At 44.0% G+C, this 20,372-nt stretch overlaps 1 protein-coding gene across 1 annotated transcript in view; it reads right to left on the bottom strand.

Annotated features, from left to right (window-relative positions):
* Positions 1-20,372, bottom strand: part of LOC126481966 (photoreceptor-specific nuclear receptor-like) — a 188,903-nt gene that overhangs the window by 48,248 nt on the left and 120,283 nt on the right. The window contains exon 4 of the mRNA XM_050105930.1: positions 16,145-16,259. Within this exon, the coding sequence (XP_049961887.1) occupies positions 16,145-16,259 (115 nt within the window). The remainder of the gene's footprint in view (positions 1-16,144; positions 16,260-20,372) is intronic.

Here is a 20,372-nt window from a genome sequence, read left to right as displayed (position 1 = left end):
TAAATATCGAATCTGTGCTGTTGGAAACACTTTGACAGTCTTCATGCCTTCACTAATGGTATCGGGTGTGTAAAAGACAGTTCCTACTCGGTGTTTCCTCAATATTCGTCCTATTTTCCCCGAGTAGGAACTGTCTTTTGCCCACCCAATAAAGCACGAGCATTATTGGGAAGTATCAAAGACGATCTTGGTTTGCAGAAGCCCGGCATATACCAGATTCCGCGTCAGTGTAGGAAGACTTATATTGGACAGACAGTGCGCACCATCGAAGATCGTCGCCGAGAACATCAGAGGCACACTCGACTTAGGTACCCCAACAAGTCGTCGGTCGCAGAGCACTGTTTGAACATACCAGGATCTTGGCACAGACATCTAAATACTGGGACAGCGTCGTTAGAGAGGCTATTGAATTTAATACTAGGGACGGACGCATTAACCGAGATTGCGGCTATAACCTCAGCAAGGGATGGGGACCAGCATTGAGTCTAATTAAAAAGACGCTCAGCAAAGAAAACGAACGGGCGACCAGGGCGGACGAGGCAGTTACACCGACGCCACCCCAGACGCCGACGCCAGCCTCTCAGCGACCGCCGACGCGCGGCCGCGGGTGCGGACCGCAAAGAGAGCGCCTCGCAGGGGGAGGGGATTTAGGACGGCCGCCCGCCCTCAGAAGCTCAGTTCGTCAGCGCACCTGACGATGGCGACATGTCTGATCGCCGAAATATTGTGCCCGTTGGACACTATGGACCGGCAGTACATCCGTGGACTGTTCGAGCATGAAATACGCCGGGAGAAACTGAAGAATCATACAGATTAACCCGTTTGTGAACCACAGAAGCAACTTTTTTATTTAAAAACCTGTAGTTTGTCGTATAGTTTCTACTACGCAACAGTTTTCGTAACATCTCGAATTTTGGAAGGAGAATCAGCATTGGCCGTATTTTTTTGTTTTATTATCCGCAAAATCGATTTTCGGTCACTTAGTGACCCTCCTCAGTGCTGTAATATACAATTACAATTGGTAGGCACTGGTATCAACAAGCTTAGAGCGCTGAGCACTGAGGATGGTCACTAAGTGACCGAAAATCGATTTTGCGGATAATAAACCAAAAAACAAAAATACGGCCAATGCTGATTCTCCTTCCAGTTCTATCCACTATTTGGTCGTGGGACACAGAACACTCCATGGAGTCGCCAATCAATCTCGAATTTTGTTTTACATTGAAACATCACCACCTTGACCAGATAGTTTAAGGAGAAAAACAGCATACCTGCAAGATATCAGCCCCAGCAATCGATCTCACGCCAAAATCTGGCCCATTATTCCGACACAATGCAGTTATGAGCTTGTGAAAGTACAGTTTTAAAACATCCGTGTGCCCGGTTGTTGGTCATTCACCCCACGCCACCACAACCGCCTATTGCCGAGCGCGAAATGCTGTACATTGGAGCGCATTAAGAGGTTCTTGCTCATAATGTCCGTGAACCAACAAGCGATAATGTTTAGTTCACTGTGACAAAGTGCACAGTTTGTAGCCTGTAGCTGCTGCCGGTAATCTCATTGTTTTGAACACTTTCATGTTGCGATTCAGAAATACAGTGTAAATTAGTGAAATGATTGCGTTATTAAAAAGTAGCTTAGCGCTATTTAGTTACTAATACCTCTGTTGCGGTTTATTTTCTTTGAATTTTAAAGCCGGCACTGTTCAAATGGCTCTGAGCACTATGGGACTTAACATCTGAGGTCATCAGTCGCTTAGAACTTAGAACTACTTAAACCTAACTATCCTAAGAACATCACACACATCCATGCCCGAGGCAGGATTCGAACCTGCGACCGTAGCGGTCGCGCGGTTCCAGACTGAAGTGCCTAGAACCGCTCGACCACTCCGGACCGGCATTGTTAAGGTGAAGTGCATTTGCAGGGGACGCTCTGTTCTGTAGCGTGATTGACTTGATTAAGTTGTTAAACGAAAATCATTGGCTTCATATTGAAAGCATGTGCGTGTGAGGTTGATATATTATGTACTCAATGAACTTAATTCTTTTTCGCGTAAAATAACTTGTATTTCTCGAACAAGATTTCATAACGCGTTGTACAAACGGGTTCATACCCCCAAAGTCCTCCTGTTCCTTTGCCTTCAACGTTCCGTGAATAGGAGGGCGCGGATTGTCACTCTGGTGTACAGTCAGTACTTTGCGCTGGGGCGTCAGGTGGCTACAGTGTTTCGGAGCGAATAACCAACAACCGGTGTGCGCAAAAGTTTTAATAGCTGTGCTTTCGGGTCATAACTGCGTACTATCAGAATTATAGCGCAAATTTTCGCGCTGGATCGATTGCTGGAGCTAAAATCTTGGAAGTGTGCTATCTTCTCCTTAAATTATGAGGTTACGTTGGTGGTGTTCCTTTGTTTTCTCGCTTTGTGTCGGTTTGGTTATAAATCTTTTCTCCTCATTTACACAAATACAAATACTGGAGCAGACATTTTATGGACTTATACCTGACTTCCAAACAACAGCAGAAGTTTTAAGCAAATTATCGCCTAAGTGGCCCATACTAGCTGCCGTTCCCATACCTCATATTTAAGCTACGTTTTCTTGCTTGTTTTGACGTATATATGAGAATAAGTTGTCCTAAGCAAATACTTAATGGACTGTGGGTGTCTACTGCTAATAAAAAGGAGGAGGGAGGAAGATTAGGTTTAATGTCCTGTTGATGACAAGATCGTTGGTGACCGGGTACAAGCTCAAATTGGTGGACGAACTCGGCCGTATCCCTTTTTAAAGGAACCATCCAGTACTTTGCTTTTAAGTGATCTAAGGACCTAAATCTGTATGGGCGGACGGGGATTAGAACTGCTAATCTCCCGAGTGAGTCGATTGTTTTTCCATTGCACCACTCTCTGGGTTATTAAAATCGAGCACTATTACTGCAGGTTTAAATTTAACCAAGCACGCTTACCGAATGACAAAAACCTATGTTTAACTAATATAACAGCTCTTTAATGCATATTTAATTAAAGTAATTAACCAATTAATTTATACTGCACTTCCTGCTTTGCTGGAATTTGTAATTCGTTTAAGATCTGTCTCCATTCAAATTAGATATATTGCGGAAGGAACGTCGTCTAGTTTCATTATATTCCTTTGATGCAGATTTCATAACTGATTTTTAAATAGGTCACATAATTCTTTGGGAGGAAATATCCTGGGCTTGTAGTAATTATTTCATATAATAATTTGGGCAAATGATGGTAAAATAAGGTACTAGTTAGGGAAGTTACGCTGTTTCAGTGAGGAATGGCTCGATCTGCACACCATCTTAGTAATTACATTTGCCAAATAAGAAGTTTTAGTTAAGAAGCAAAAAGTGAATCAACAACTCAATGTTTGACGAAACAGTACCGAGTTCAGTGCAACCACTCGACTATTCACTTATGAGACCGATGCGGCGTGGAGACTGCAGCCGTGTAGCGACAAGGTCACGCCTGCGGCGCTCTTCCCTTTAACGTCGCAGCAGACAGCCCTCAACAGCCGTGTTTTGCACGGGAAGCCTGAATACATTCCTACGGCAGTGCAGGAATTGAGTCTTACAAAATTACCATATCAAAACTCTATCGCGCGTACGAACACGAAAGCAGGAGCTGCAGAAAACATGCACCTCGTGATGACGTATGAAGCTTCGAAACACGTAGTACACTGACGGAAAAAGGTGCCAGACCAAGAAGAGACAGAAGTATCCATTTAGGAACTGAGCCGAACGGGATCATTTTGTCGAGCTTTTGAGTCTGTTGTGAGTACCAACAGCGCCTGGAAGCACGGGAGTAGTGCGACATAAACGAAAGTTCGTAGGCGTATTTCTACATCTGAAAGATTATGTCTATTCAAATTTCGCGCCAGTCCAACGAGATTGGCGCTATTGGTTTGCCTTAAATACACGCTGTAACGGTCTTGAGCGCTGAGACTGGTCGTGGTGGGTTGATCTTTGTCGAGAATGCCTTTAAGGCGACAAAGACACCCTTATCAACACCTCACTGATATTGAACGTGGTCATGTAACTGGGCTGTGAGAAGCTGCAGGTTCCTCCTCCGATGTTGCAGAAAGACTTGGCAAGAATGTAGCCACTGTACATGACTGCTGGCAATGGTGATCACGAGAATGTACGGCTACAAGAAGATCGGGCTCCGGACGGCAACTTGGCACTACCGAGAAGGAAGATCATCGTGTTCGCTGTATGGTTCTGGCGCATCGTGCTGCATCAGTTTGAGCAGCAGTTGGCACCACAGTAACACAACGAACTGTCATAAATCGGTACCAAATCACCACCGTTTTCGGCTTCACCGGTGTCAAGTGAGAGCCCGTTGGAGGGCAGGGTGGAGGTCTCGTGTTTTGTGATGAAAGCTTTTTCTGTCTCGGTGCCGGTGATGGCAGTGTGTTGGCTAGATGGAGGCCCCTTGAGATCCTGCAACGAACCTGTCTGTGTGGTAGGCACACCGGGCTTGCACCTAGAGTTATGGTCTGGGCTGCGATTTCGTATGAGAGCAGAAGCACTCTCATTGTTATCCCACGCAACCTGACTGCATATTTGTACGTTAATCTGGTGATTAAGCTGGTGATCTGACTGCATTCATAACAGCATTCCAGGGGTGTTTTCCAACAGGATAACTCTCATTGTTATCCCACGCACCCTGACTGCATATTTGTACGTTAATCTGGTGATTAGGCTGGTGATCCGACTGAATTCATGAACATAATTCCTGGGGTGTTTTCCAACAGGATAACGCTCGACCACACAAGGCTGTCGTAACCAAACATGCTCTACAGTGTGTCGACGTATTGCCTTGGCCTGCTCGATCACCAGATCTGTCTCCAATCGAGCAAGTGCAACAGGCATGGATCACCACCATCCCACAAACTGAGATCCGACACTTGTTCAACATAATGCATGCAGATTTGCATGCTTGCATTCAATATTCTGGCAGTTACACCGGTTATTAATGTACCAGCATTTCACATTTGCAATGGCTTACATCGCGTTTACATTAACCTTTGATCTTGCAATGTTAATCACCTAAATATGTTACCTAGACAAATATATTCCCGAATTTTCGTTACTCTACATTAATTATTTCTTACTGTTGCAATTTTTTCCGTCAGTGTATGAAGTTAGTACACTAAATGGGGAGTTGTTATAATGTACAAATTGTTGTTTTTCTGTAAGCCAAGTAATTTATAATTTGATAAAAGAGGACGAAGCTACTTAATAAACTTTAATATGGAATACAAAATACTGTTTAAAAAGGCTTCTCATACAAACAAATATATTCTGTAGATTTAAAACTCAAGTTAGATCCAAAAAAAGAGAAAAACAGGGGAAGTCCTGTATCAGCCAGATTAACGACAAGTTCTTTTATAGGCCAAGAGCAGTATCCTGCACGACTGATTCCCTGGATCTACTTCAGCGGCAATGTTAACCGAAATCGAAGAGACGACAATGAGAGGAAGCGTCTCTACTTTTTTAATTTTATGCAGAATATTGATAACAACACAAGAGTAAACTGACGAACCTAACCAACTTCACACGTTTGTATAACGTTCTTCTGCAATGCATAATCACACTAACGCAAAGTGTGCCAAATGCATTGGAGCGAATCGACCAGAGTTTATATCGTACAAAGCCACGAAAACGTTTATGGAACGAATGAGAAAGTCATGTGGCCAAAAGAAAGCTAATAAGCTCAACGGATAAGATATTATAGTGCACATCTGTCGCTTTGGAGGCATAAAGCGGTATTGAAATGGCACCATACATACGACTATCCACTTTAGGGATGACCCGCTACTTTCGATCAGAGTGGGTACCAACACAAAGTCCGCCTCCTTAACTAAGTGGTCAGCGCGTCTGACTGCCACGCAGCGGGTCCGCGTTCGATCCGCGGCCGGGTCGGAGTTTTTCTCCGCTCGGAGACTGAGTATTGTATTGTCCTCATTATCATTTCATCATCATTGACATGTAGTCTCCACCTCTCCACCTCTCCCCATGCCATTGTCGTACTTTTGGTGCCCTGAAGAAAGACATTGCTCACAGATTGCCAAGATTTTTCATCTACGCTACAAAAGTTTCTTTGAAAAGCCTTGCACATCCTTCATACAGTCCCGATTTCTCTCTATTTGATATCCACATTTTTGGAGCCGTAAAGAAAGACATTCGTAACTGTCGATTTGAGTCAAAGGAAGAGGTGCATGCCTGGATACAACCATGGTTCCGTAGCAGCCGCAAATATTTTTCCATGAAGGCGCCGACTATCAAGTGTCACAGTGATAACTGTGTTAACAATTATGATGATTACTCCTGAAATAATTAACAGTTTACTTATTGTTTTCCGTGTCGTTTTCACTTGACTGCCCTTTATATAGAGGGTTAAAAATTCCCATATTATTTAGTCTGTAAACTGAGCAAGCAGCAAAGGAAAATAGTAAATAAATCTATAAAGGGAACTGAAGTTCACGGAAGGGAAAAGCTTTGAGGTTCGCCGATGACACTGCAGTTCAGTGAGATACGATAAAGAACTACTAAGACTAGTTGAACGGAACGGATACTGTCTTGAAAGGAAGTATAAGACGAACGCCAAGAAAAGTAAAATAAACGTAACGCTGAGTAGTGGATTTAAATCAGGTGATGCGTGGGAAACTAGAAAGTATGACATAGAACTTAGTGGAACAGTTTTGTAATTTGGGGAGAAAAGTGACTGACGACGGAAGAAGTAAAGAGGGTGTAAACAACTGGAAATAGCAAGAAAAGCTCTCCTAAAAAAACAGACATTTATTTAACATCGAATGCAAATTTATGTGTTAGGAAGTCTTTTATGAAAATATTCCTTTGGAGTGCAACCTTGTATGGAACTGCAACGTGGACGATTAACAGTTCAAACAAGAAGAGAGTAGAAGCTTTTGCAATCTGGTGCCATAGGGAGAATGCTGAAGATTAGATGCATAGAAGAGTAAATAATGGACAAGTACTGAATTGAATTGAACTGTGGGAATGGGGTAAAAGCTTTATGGTAAAACTAGCCTAATAAACACTACTCACGGATTAGATCTGTTCCGAATGGCCGACTGCCGCCTTCAAGGCAGTACGGGGAGTCATCTGTGATAGTGGGGCAGGTGACCAGCATGTCGCTAATCCTCTAGTCCTTATTGCCTATAGGTGAATCCTCATGGTGCCGCTGCCTTTTTATTCAAACAGCCCCTTATTTGTCCCCATGATGTTGAGTGGACCCTGTTCCAGACCTCAGAACTCTCTACTTCAGAGAAAATCGAAAGAGGAACCGGGAATCGAACCGGAGTCCTTCCGAACCAAAAGCAACGATGCTAACCATTTGGCTACAGAGGCGGTCTAACGTGCATAATGGAAAGGATATTTTGAAAGGCACATCATAGGCCACAAGGAATAGAGAATTTGTTATTGAAGGGAGATAAGTGTGTGTAGTTGCGGGGACACGATGGACGAGGATTAAAAAACGTTGTAGATAGAGATTAAGGGGTGAATACAGTAAACAGTTTCAGATGGCGGCAGCGTGCGGTAGTTATACAGATATGAAAACAATTGCACAAGGTAGACTACTGTGAAGAGTTGGAGCAGATCAGTTTTCGGACTGATGATTACAGCAACAAGGATGGATACTAGAGCTAGGCAGGTGTGCATACCACAGATACAAAGCACCTGGCTCACAGCAAAGAGTGTACTGAGGATCTGCACTAGGGTAGACGGATGAGCCGGATGGTGGGAAGGGTGTGTGTGTGATGAGGGGGTAGAGGGAGGGGCATACCTCTTCACGACAAAATGTTCTGGGAACAGCTGCTACTAGTCAACATCCAATATAGGGTAGGCGTTTCTGGAAACTGATACTGAAGTGATACGCCCATTTGTGTGTCGAGGCAGGATTCGAGTTCGGTCTGTGAAGATCATTATTCTCTGGGATGGGTCAGCTGTCCCCACCCCCAGCCCCTCCTCTGGGTACGCCCAAACTCGTAACTCGAGGAGGCAGTATCAGCGCGTGCCACGGCTAAGAGCTGGCAGCGGCGCCGTGTTTGTCGGCGTCGCTTAAAGCCGCGACAGGCAGACAGGTCGGCTTGAAGAGTGCCTTTGGTCGCTGACGCGTGGCGCGCGTCCGTTTTCCAGCCGGCCAGCCCGCGACATCTTTGACGCCGCGTCAACAAGCACCGTGGCAAATGTTGCCGCTGACGTCAATGGGCCAGCTGAATCAATAGCTCTGCACCTGTCTGGCTCGCGCCTCGCCGTCTGACAACAGCCGGCGGCGCGACATCGGGAGCCGCGCATTACGTTTTCAACTTTTCGCGGATAATTTAATACCAACACTCTCTATGGACACAATTATGGAGCAATAAAGACAAAAAATTATAAATGTTACATTTGTGTTACTTTAGGGTCACAATAAACATACATTGATAAATAATACATTAATCATGTTTATGTCATATATTTTCTTACGTTAGGCATTTAAGGATATAAATGAATTAAATTTTGGTTTGTGAATAATTACATATATAATTTTCTGACATATAAAAATATTTAAGAATTTGAAACTTTTGATCTTCATAGCATTTGTTCTTTATGAAAGTCCAGTAAAGAGTTCCTTTTATTCTCGATGCACAAATTAACATTACATTTCTCGTAGATAATTGATGACTTCCTTTGCAGTTTGGCATCTTCCACGTACCTCTCTCTTCAGACACAACTGGCCAATGTGCAACATTGTCCTGACGAACAACCTTTTGGGTAATTGGATTTGATGCATGCCGTATTTTCTTCTTCTTTGGATATTCAGCATCTACACTTGAAGATCTTCCCTTCCCTCTGCCGGCCGCTGTGACCGAGCGATTCTAGGCGCTTCAGTCCGGAATCACGCTGCTTCTGCGGTCGCAGGTTTGAATCCTGCCTCTGGCATGGATGTGTGTGATGTCCTTAGGTTAGTTAGGTTTAAGTAGTTCTAAGTCTTAGGGGACTGATGACCTCAGATGTTAAGTCCAATCGTGCTTAGAGCCATTTTTGAATCTTTCTCTCTCCCACTTACGTCCTTGTTAATTTTGCACAGGGCATCAGCTTTTCAGCTTTGAACTGACGAAGAGGCCTCGCCATATTTTTGGGTACATGAAGAGAGTCAGTGCCTCCTGTGCAACAGCCATGCATTTACTACCATCATATCAAGGAACCGCACTTCTTTGGCCTGATGTTGATTCTGTATAATGCAATTAGTGAATCTAAAACATCCACTCTTTGTAGAGAAGAAAAATTGGTGGACAGTGAACTTGAGGTTGTTCTTCGGCTTTCTGTCCTTTCTGTTGAGCTTAGTTAGTGGTATCACTAGAAGAGGCACTGATGAAACAGTCATCGCGGTCTCACGACCGGCAACACTCCTCTTCTTTCCATAATACACTGCAGGATTCATCATCTAAAAAAAGAACAGTTTGCTTGAGAATGCCTAAATTGCCAAATTTGGAACGTTTAAAGAAAGTCTCACAAATTACGGAATAATGTCTACAATAATGATTTTGTCTCCAGATTATTCTCGCAGTGCACTTCCTATAATTTTAGTCTGAAGCGTTATGAATCTGCTACGCACGACGACGGCGAGAATGCGCACCCCGCTATGCAGATGCAGCAACGTATCGTAAGCGTTACAAATTTGTCGAACTTGCTCATAGAGGGTTAATACCAACACGATTCATCCCTATTCCTCTCCCATTTACCAAAGATGTACATCTTATCATCGTATTCGTGGCCATCAACGGAAAGTCGAATAAAAGCGATACATATTAAGCTAATTTCAGAAGTTCCTCAAGGAAGTGTGGTACGGCGTTCCTTTATACGACACATTTTTTTAGGAGGTGTCTTCAGTTTAATGACTGGTTTCATGCGGCCCGCCAATACATTCATCTCAGAGTAGCACTTTACCCTCCACTGCTCCTTCTAGTACCATGGAGGTTACTCATGGTGTCTTACCACATATTCTATCGTCCTGTCCCTTCTTCTAGCCAATATTTTCTACATGTTTATATTTTCGCCGATTCAGCGGGGAACTTCCTCATTTCTCATTAAACCATTCCACCTAATTTTCAGTATCCTTCTGTAGCATCACACGCCAACCACTTCGATTCTCTCCTTCTCAGCTTTCCCCATAGTCCATGATTCACTACCATATAATGCTGTGCCCCAGACGTACATTCTCGGAAGTTATTTCCGCAATGTAAGAACAATGTTTGATACTGGTAGCCTTCTTTTGGCCGAGAATACCCTCTTTGCCTGTGGTAGTCTGCTTTTTATGTCCACCTTGCCTCATCCGCCATGTGTTATCTTACTTCCAAAGCAGCAGAGTTTCTACACTTCGTCTACTTCGTGGTCCCCAGGTGTGTTGTTAATTTCAGCACTAATCTCATTTCTGATTCTCCCCATCGTTTTCGTCTTTTTGAGATTTAATGTCAGCCAATACCATGTGCTCAACAGACTGTTCATTTCGTTCAGTATGTCTTCTAGTTCTTTCTTGCTTCTACTGAGGATAACAATGTCATCGGCGAATCTAATTGTTGATATTATTTCATCACTAATTTTAATGCAACTCTTGAACCTATGATTCATTTCCATCATTGCTTCCTCGATGTACAGATTGAACAGTAAGGGAGACAGGCTGCATCCTTGTAATACACCCTTTTTAATCAGAGTGCTTTGTTCTTGGTTTTCCATTCTTATTGTCCCTTCTTTGTTCTTATACATATTTTCATGTCAAAATCACAATCAAATCCAAATCTAAAGACAGGGTCGTCAATGAAGTACAACATTTAAAACTGAAACACATTTATTACCGACACAAACATGCACCCAGAACAGGTCTGACCTCCTGGGCGGAGAGCGCAACTGTTTATGCAAACATGGAATAGAATATACAAACACTACAAACATAAGATATTTATGGAACCGTCCACAAATGAAAAATACTGGGTAACAAATAACTGTTGGTAGACTGGCATGGACTGGCCACTCACAACACGGCAACTAGCGACGCTAACAGCTATGTTATATCACATGTGCGGCAGTGTCGTATATTACCCGTATTTTCCTGTAGCTTAATCCTATTTTTCTGAGAATGTCGAACATTTTGCACAATTTTAGATTGTAAACACTATTTTTAGGTCGACAAATCTAATGAATGTACCTTGATTTTTCTGAAATCTTGCGTCGATTATCAAGCGCAACGTCATAATTGCTTCTCTGGTGCCTTTACTATTCCTAAAGCCAATCTGATCCTGGTAAAACCGATCCTCAGTTTTATTTTCCACTCTGTTGTGTATTATTCGTGTCTAAAACTTTGATGCTGATTGTACGATAGTTTTTGCACAGATCCACTGATGCTATCTTCGGGCTTGTGTGGATGATGTATTTCCGATAGTCGGGTGCTATGTCTCTAGTCTCATACAGTCAACTCACCACCATGAATAACTACGATACAATATGATATTGCAGTGCCTGTGTTGTTTCAGAAGTTTGATGCAGTGTTCCTTCGGAAATATATGCATGTCAGAAGGACAGTCACTGCGGCGAGTTGATTGACGACGTGTGGAAGTTTGGATCTGGCCGTGAGCAGCGCACGGATAGCCAAATGGTAAGGCGACCGCTCGCGATAAGCGGTAAATCCGAGTTCGAGTTTCGGCACAAATTTTCGTTGTCGTCATTCCATTCTACAGCAGATGGTTGTCCTTATTCGCAATTGCGTATACATTTAATGTACTTCATAACGGCAGTAGTCGACGCAATGCATGCGTGCGCGCATGTCCAAAGGAACTTTGTATTGTAATCAGAATAACACAGGCGCTGCAATATCCTGTCGTACCACTGAAATGTTCAAAGTAACTCTTATTCTGCACTACCTTCCTATTTATAGCTAATCCTTCCCATATTCGTCCCACCAGAAATCCTTATCGTCTTTCCATTTCATTCCGCTGATTCCAACTGTGTTTAGATTGTGCCTATGCATTTCAGATTTTCTAGCTCCCGTACCACATTCAAATTTGTGATATTCCACGCTCTGAGTCGTAGATTGTTACCCTTTGTTTGGTTTTTCAATCTTTTTCTCATGGTAACCTCCACTTTGACAGTCCTGTCCCGGAGATCCGAATGGGGCACTAATTCGGAATTTTTTGTTAATGGAGAGATCTTCGTGTCACCTTTTCAAGTACAGGTCACTGTTGATACACATAGCTTTTTATCCAGTAGTTTCCACTGTCTTCTGTGAGATCATTCCGTCGGTCACTGCCGATTCTTCCGCCTTTTAAGTGCAGTTTCCCACTACACGAGTAAGAGGGTGCCCAGAGTTTCTTTCCGCTCCTGCGCCTCTTTGACAAGAAACTTCGCAGAAAGAAGAGGGACTGCTTACGTCGGAAGTCTTTGGCCGCCATTGCTAATGCTTTTTATTCAAAATTTAAGCAATCGCTGGGATCGAAACCGAGACCGAGGACGTTTCTATCACTTATCAAAGGCGCAACGGCCCCTTTTTAAATTTGTACCGTTAGACAACGGTGTATAGCAAGTGATGTAGTGCATAACGTCGGAAGCACCACGAGTCTGTTGGTACACAATGCTGTCGTCTGTAGGAAGGTTGCTACATCAGAAGACTGTAGACAATTGCAGGAAGATCTCCAAAGGAGCAGATGTTTGTGCAAGGACTGACAACTGACGCTTGGACGTAAATAAGTGTAACGTACTCCGCATAAACAGGTGAAGAAATAGACAACTAGTCAATGTCAGTCTTGATGACAGATCAAGGGAAGCAGCAACTATCATAAAATAGCTAGGAGTGATCGCCAGGAGCGACCTAACGTGGAACGACCACATGAAACAAACAGTGGGAAAAGTAGATGCCCGGGTGTGATTAATTGGGAGAATCTCAAGAAAACTTAAGCCATCTACGAAAAAAGTTGCTTACAAAATACTTTTTGACCAGTTCTTGAGTACCGTTCATCGGTTTGGGACTCTTACCAAGAAGAGTTAATGAAGACGACGGAGAGTACCTAGCGAAGAGCGGCACGTTTCATCACGTAATCATTTAGTCGGCCCGAGAGAATTGCGCAGATACTCAACAAATTCCAGTGGCAGACGCTACAGGGGAGACGTTGCGGATCGCGGAGAGGTTTACTATTGAAATTCCTAGAGGGTAAGTTCCGGAAAGAGTCGGACAACGTACTACTTCGTCCGGCAAACGTTTCGCGAAATGACCACAAAGAGAAACTTTGGGCTAATACGGAGATTTACCGACCATCATTTACCACTCACCACTCGCGAATCGAACGGCAACGGCGAAAACATAGTGGAACCAGAAGTACCCTCTGCCACACACTGCATGGTAATCTGCGGAGAGTAGACGTACATTTCACGTAAGGACCGATGTAGATGTAGGCGTTTAACTGGCAACTCTCGACACAGAGGCAGGCGAATATAATCCTTGTGTGAAAGAAATTTTCATCGCCAGTATGTGACCAGACAGGGAGGACGAAGAGGTGGCTGTGTAGTGGTAGCCTTTTGTCAATGCCCGGCGTTAACTCCGAAACTTTTGAATTAGTGACTCATGCACTGGGCCATTTGACATTGGTGGTGCGTTCGTAGGGTAGGGGACCTCTAGCCCTGCAGCCACTTTCGAACTATTTGAGAGGGGAAACTATATGCCGGTACCTCATTTTATCCTCTCCCTTCATTTCATTTCGATTGTATGCACTACGACACAAATAGAACACTACTCAGGACAAACGATCATCACATTCGTCCACGCGACACACGTACATACAGGGTGTTTCAAAAATGACCGGTATATTTGAAACGGCAATAAAAACTAAACGAGCAGCGATAGAAATACACCGTTTGTTGCAATATGCTTGGGACAACAGTACATTTTCAGGTGGACAAACTTTCGAAATTACAGTAGTTACAATTTTCAACAACAGATGGCGCTGCAAGTGATGTGAAAGATATAGAAGACAACGCAGTCTGTGGCTGCGCCATTCTGTACGTCGTCTTTCTGCTGTAAGCGTGTGCTGTTCACAACGTGCAAGTGTGCTGTAGACAACATGGTTTATTCCTTAGAACAGAGGATTTTTCTGGTGTTGGAATTCCACCGCCTAGAACACAGTGTTGTTGCAACAAGACGAAGTTTTCAACGGAGGTTTAATGTAACCAAAGGACCGAAAAGCGATACAATAAAGGATCTGTTTGAAAAATTTCAACGGACTGGGAACGTGACGGATGAACGTGCTGGAAAGGTAGGGCGACCGCGTACGGCAACCACAGAGGGCAACGCGCAGCTAGTGCAGCAGGTGATCCAACAGCGGCCTCGGGTTTCCGTTCGCCGTGTTGCAGCTGCGGTCCAAATGACGCCAACGTCCACGTATCGTCTCATGCGCCAGAGTTTACACCTCTATCCATACAAAATTCAAACGCGGCAACCCCTCAGCGCCGCTACCATTGCTGCACGAGAGACATTCGCTAACGATATAGTGCACAGGATTGATGACGGCGATATGCATGTGGGCAGCATTTGGTTTACTGACGAAGCTTATTTTTACCTGGACGGCTTCGTCAATAAACAGAACTGGCGCATATGGGGAACCGAAAAGCCCCATGTTGCAGTCCCATCGTCCCTGCATCCTCAAAAAGTACTGGTCTGGGCCGCCATTTCTTCCAAAGGAATCATTGGCCCATTTTTCAGATCCGAAACGATTACTGCATCACGCTATCTGGACATTCTTCGTGAATTTGTGGCGGTACAAACTGCCTTAGACGACACTGCTAACACCTCGTGGTTTATGCAAGATGGTGCCCGGCCACATCGCACGGCCGACGTCTTTAATTTCCTGAATGAATATTTCGATGATCGTGTGATTGCTTTGGGCTATCCGAAACATACAGGAGGCGGCGTGGATTGGCCTCCCTATTCGCCAGACATGAACCCCTGTGACTTCTTTCTGTGGGGACACTTTAAAGACCAGGTGTACCGCCAGAATCTAGAAACAATTGAACAGCTGAAGCAGTACATCTCATCTGCATGTGAAGCCATTCCGCCAGACACGTTGTCAAAGGTTTCGGGTAATTTCATTCAGAGACTACGCCATATTATTGCTACGCATGGTGGATATGTGGAAAATATCGTACTATAGAGTTTCCCAGACCGCAGCGCCATCTGTTGTTGAAAATTGTAACTACTGTAATTTCGAAAGTTTGTCTGCCTGAAAATGTACTGTTGTCCCAAGCATATTGCAACAAACGGTGTATTTCTATCGCTGCTCGTTTAGTTTTTATTGCCGTTTCAAATATACCGGTCATTTTTGAAACACCCTGTATTTTACACATACTATTAGCGATCAAGGTGGCACAATAACTCGCAAATTAAAATCTGGTGCTAATTACTGGCAGCTAATTGTCAAACACTATTAATGATTTTTGTAAAAGTCAGCATGTTGTATACAACAGCATTGAATGAGTTACGGACTTTTATCATATCCCCCAAAAATTTATCATCTCCCCATGACTGGTGTCATCTGCAGTGAGTGCACAATGAACGGCGACTTGTATCTAGACATATTGAGTAAAACTGCTACACTTAGAGTTCTGACTCTAGTTGACGCATTAATGAGCACCTCCACCAACATAGAGACAGCTCCCACTCAACCAGCAACGAGTGTGAATGACAGTTTGGATGTTGAGTGTTCTGTCCATTGGATTAGCCAACATGGATCAATTTAACGGTCCCCACACTTCACAGAGTTCGGCCCCCTCGACATCTTCCCATAGACTACCTGATGGCCACAGTGTACCAAGAGAAGATACAGGATGTGAGCAGCATCAAGTGAGAGGTATGGTAAGAACGAAACGAAATTCGTTTTTTATTGAAATGATGTCCTGTTCTTCAACTTTAGTTATTTTGATCATCAAACCAAATGTTTCGGTGTGTGGCTGTTTCTGGACCAATCTGCCATACTTAACTCTACTGGCAGTATGCTAGATATTTGGTGCACATTGCTACACAAATGTCTCGCAGCGCGTCCGATAGGCAAGAGCGAGAGAGCGGGAGGCGGTACTCACCCAAAGACGCCGACGGCGACGGCGGCCTCCCTGAGGGCGCGCTCCTGGTCCATCTCGACGAGCGCCTCGGGCCGGATGGTGGCCGTGTTGCGCGGCTGGCGCTCGTTCTGCACGGCTGCGCACACAGACAGGCACACCAGCGCTGCAGCGCGCCTTCAACTCTAACCGTCTCAACACAACACACTACACTCATCAGCGTCAGTTTCCGGACCTAAGCATAGTGGTCCACAAAAGATAAAGACACAGTCACAGTCTGATGACACAAAATGGGAGTACACTGTTTGATCGTACTTATGTATCACTATGTAATTCGGAATTGGGTACTATATGTCACGAGCGGCGGCCCTACCAGAATAAAAACAGACGGGGACTGTTGCGTTGTCAGGAGTGAATCAGTAACAGCAGAAGCGGTCGGTCAGGAGAGCTTACTCATTTCGACTGTGGACGAGTCACTGGATGTCACCTGAGTAACAGATTCATCAGAGATATTTCAACCCATCTAAAAGTGTCCAAGTCGACTATTGATGATTGGATTGTGAAGCGGAAACACGAAGGAACAACCACAGCTAAACCGAGACCAGCATTGACGGACACGTACCGTCTGGTATTTCGGACGGCGATTATAAAAAAAACGAATGAAATCAGCGGAAGGAATCATTCGTGTGTTCCAAAGTTCTATCAGCAGTCCGGATAGCACACTGACTATGCTCAGGGAGTCAAAAAAAGCGATATCACGGACGAGCAGCTCCTCAGAAGTACACATTTCTGTGGTCAGTGAAAAGCGATATTTGTGATGGGTGACTGGTAACAAGTGACTTACAGCTCGGAATTACGCTATGTGTTGTGGCAATCCAACTGAAGAGTTTGGGTGAGACGAATGGCTGGAGAACGTTACCTGCCATCATCTGCAGTGCCAGCAGTGCAGTACGGAGGAATATGGGTGTTTTTCGTGGTTATGGTCTGATTCCCTTATTGCACTCGAGAAAACGCTACACGAGCAAGTATATGAACACACTTTACAGCATTGCATACTGCACCCATTAGAGCAACACTTGACATGATAATTGTTTGTATCAGCGTGACAATGCACTGTTTCATAAAGCAGCATCTGTGAGGCGATCTTATGGACAATAACATTCCTGAAATATATTGATCTGCTCAGAGTCTCGTCTTGAAAACAGTGGAACACCTTTGGGATGAGCTGCAACGTCGACTTCGCTCCAAACGTCACGGTCCAACATCATTTGCCTTCTGTGGTTTCGGCTCTTTAGGAAAAATGGGCTGCCATTCCTCCAGAGACATTCAGGCACCTCATTGAAAGTGTCCCCAACAGACTGCAAGCCGTCTTAAAGGCAAGGAGTGGACGCACCCTTATTATTGTCCATTAATAGGTGTGCGGATACTTTCGATCAGATAGCGTACAAATTTGGATCCCCTGTACTACTCCGCAAGTCGCTGTTCGCTGTACGGTTTTTCATATAATGATTCTATTGGAGGGCAGTGTTAAAATTGTAAGAACACAGAATATAAAGATTAATTTTTAACTGCAGACGACTACGTTTCTACATAATTGTCGCCTTTTTTGCTGAGGTACTAGTAATAAGAGGCCGTATTTCGTATTCCAGTATCGAAGAGCAAAGTCACGTGTGATAATAACAATATTGTAACGGAACCAATGACCTAGCAGTTTGGTCCCTTCCCCCCTCTTTAAACCAATATTGTAACAATTTCTTTCACAATACGTCATGTTGAAAGCACAGTCACACAAGAAACAAGAAACAGCTTCCTCTGCGAATGGGACATGGTACTATGGGACTCTAGGGGATGAGTGGCGCGTTGGGGGAGCGGGGTGGGGGAAGGGAGTGGATGGGGTATGAGGAAATATTACCCAGGAAATCATAGCATTGCATGAAAAAGTCACGGTTTATTTGGCCGTATAACTTGTTTTCAATATGACGTGCCACGAAATTTGCCTGTAGATCCAATATGCATACTGGTGTTGTTGATCACATCACAATTAAGTAACAAAAAAACAATATGTCATACTAGCTGACCAAGTGAAGACTGCGTGTAGACGAGCTTTCCAGAAGATAGAAACAGTCTGGCTTTCGTCTTTCCTGGTGAAGCCTATCCTGTCACACTGACTATGTGATTGGTACGAGGGCGCTCTGAAAAGTAACACCTCCGAATTTTTTGTGTGAAAACTCTTAAAGCTTTTTAAATGAAACAAACGTTTTAACATTCTACATGTTTATGCTCTATGTTCACATATTTATTTCCTAACTTAGTCATCCTGGCGACTAACACATTTCTCCCAACGAGAGTTCAGTTTGTTAACACCGTCACTGAAGAGTTTGATTTTGTTGACGGAGCCACAGTCTCACGTCTCCTTCCACGAGTTCATCACCATCAAAAGAAAATCGTGGAAGGTGTTCCTTACGTTTTGGAAACAGATGAAAATCGGATGGAACCAAGTTTGAACTGCATAGAGGATGATCGATGAGAGTGAACCGAAGGCATCGGATTGTTGCAGATGTCGCAGGGCTCGTGTGTGGTCTGGCATTGTCATGTTGAACGAGAGGATACTGCATGTGTGGAAGAACTCTTCTAATTCGAAAATCGCTTGCAGCATGCTGTTTCTTACGCACCGACATAGTTACGTAACGCACTGCTCTGTTACACGCTACAATTCGGATTCGGAGACCTGTAGCGGCAGACGGCTGCAAGTATGTAGATGAAAATAAAGATGTAGAATGTTAATAACGTTTCTTTTATATAAAAAGCTTTAAGAGCTTTCACATAAAAAATTCGGAGGCATTACTTTTCAGCACTCCCTCGTACATTTTCTTCCATTTAATTGCAATCAATATTCAAGCGTCTCTGTTGTTGTTGTTGTTGTTGTTATAAACAGAACGTCTATGTCCTACTGAGGGACAGGTAAAGCTGACGTTCACATGCTATTACAGTTGCAAATCTGCTGTATAGAGACCTCATCCCCAGGCATGTGTGACAGAACTGTGACTGTTCTTTGTGTGCGTAAAGTCTATTGGATAGGGAGAGCAGTAAACTGATAATGAGACTATTTGTTGATGAGACGGTTGTTCACAAGAAACTGACGTCATCGAGAGTCTGTAGGTGGTCTGTGACGACTTCAATAGAATGTCTGTGTGATGTGGTTGCTTTAAATGTGAATAAATTGAAGCTGATGCGGACATGTGGAAGAAATAATCTTGTAATGTTCTGTTACAATATTATTAGTGTGCTGCTTGATTCCCTGTCGTAAGTTATACAGGGCGAACATTAATAAAACCGACAAACTGAAAATGAAGGTGAAAGGGTTCTATGTACATGTGTCCGGAAATGCATAATTCCCTCGGTAGATAGCGCTGACAAGTGGAAGTTCCTCTGAGCACGTGCCATGTGTTCCTTGTGTGTTGCAGGCTGTGTGTTTGCCGTAGCGTACTGTAAGCAGCAGAATGGTCTGGTATTTATGTCGGGAACAAGTCGAGTTGGTGTCTCGGTACGGCGAAGCAGATGGAAACAGTCGAGAGGCTACACCAAAACAAGTATCCTCACAGACACCAACCACATCTCATAACATTTCAAGCCATTTTTGGGTGTCTGTATGAAAGGACGCATGATTACACAAACGCCCAAAAATGGCTGGAAATGCTGTGTGATGTGGGTGGTGGATGTGAGGGTACTTGTTCTGTTATAGCCATGCTGCCTCTCAACTGTTTCCATCTGCTTGGCCTGACACAAACACCATGTTGGCTTGTTCCCGACATGATTACCGGGCCATTCTGCTGTTTACAGTACACAAGGAAGACACGGCACATGGTTAGAATAACTTTCAGCGCCATCTATCGTGGTAACGATGCATTTCCGGACACATGGTCGTAGGACCTTTTTTCCTCGTCTTCCAGTCAGGAATCCGTCCCTACAGTTTGTCCTGTATATCTAGGCGTCACGTTGCATAATTACGTGAAATGGAACGAGCACGTAAGATCAGTTGTAGGGAAGACTTCTGAGGAGACCGCATACAGGAAGTTTGTGGGAGCCATTCTCGAATGTTGCTTCAGTGTTTGTGATTCCTACGAGGTGAACTTAAAGAAGGGCACCGAAGCAATACAGATCCTTGTCGCTGGATTTCTTGCCTGTCGGTTCGATCAGCAAGCTAGTACTACGTAAATGCCCCATGAATTTTGATGAGAGTGCTTGGTGAGAA

The sequence above is a fragment of the Schistocerca serialis genome, chromosome 5 (assembly GCF_023864345.2).
Source record: "Schistocerca serialis cubense isolate TAMUIC-IGC-003099 chromosome 5, iqSchSeri2.2, whole genome shotgun sequence".
Lineage (NCBI taxonomy): Eukaryota > Metazoa > Arthropoda > Insecta > Orthoptera > Acrididae > Schistocerca > Schistocerca serialis.
This window is presented reverse-complemented; position numbering and strand designations above follow the sequence as displayed.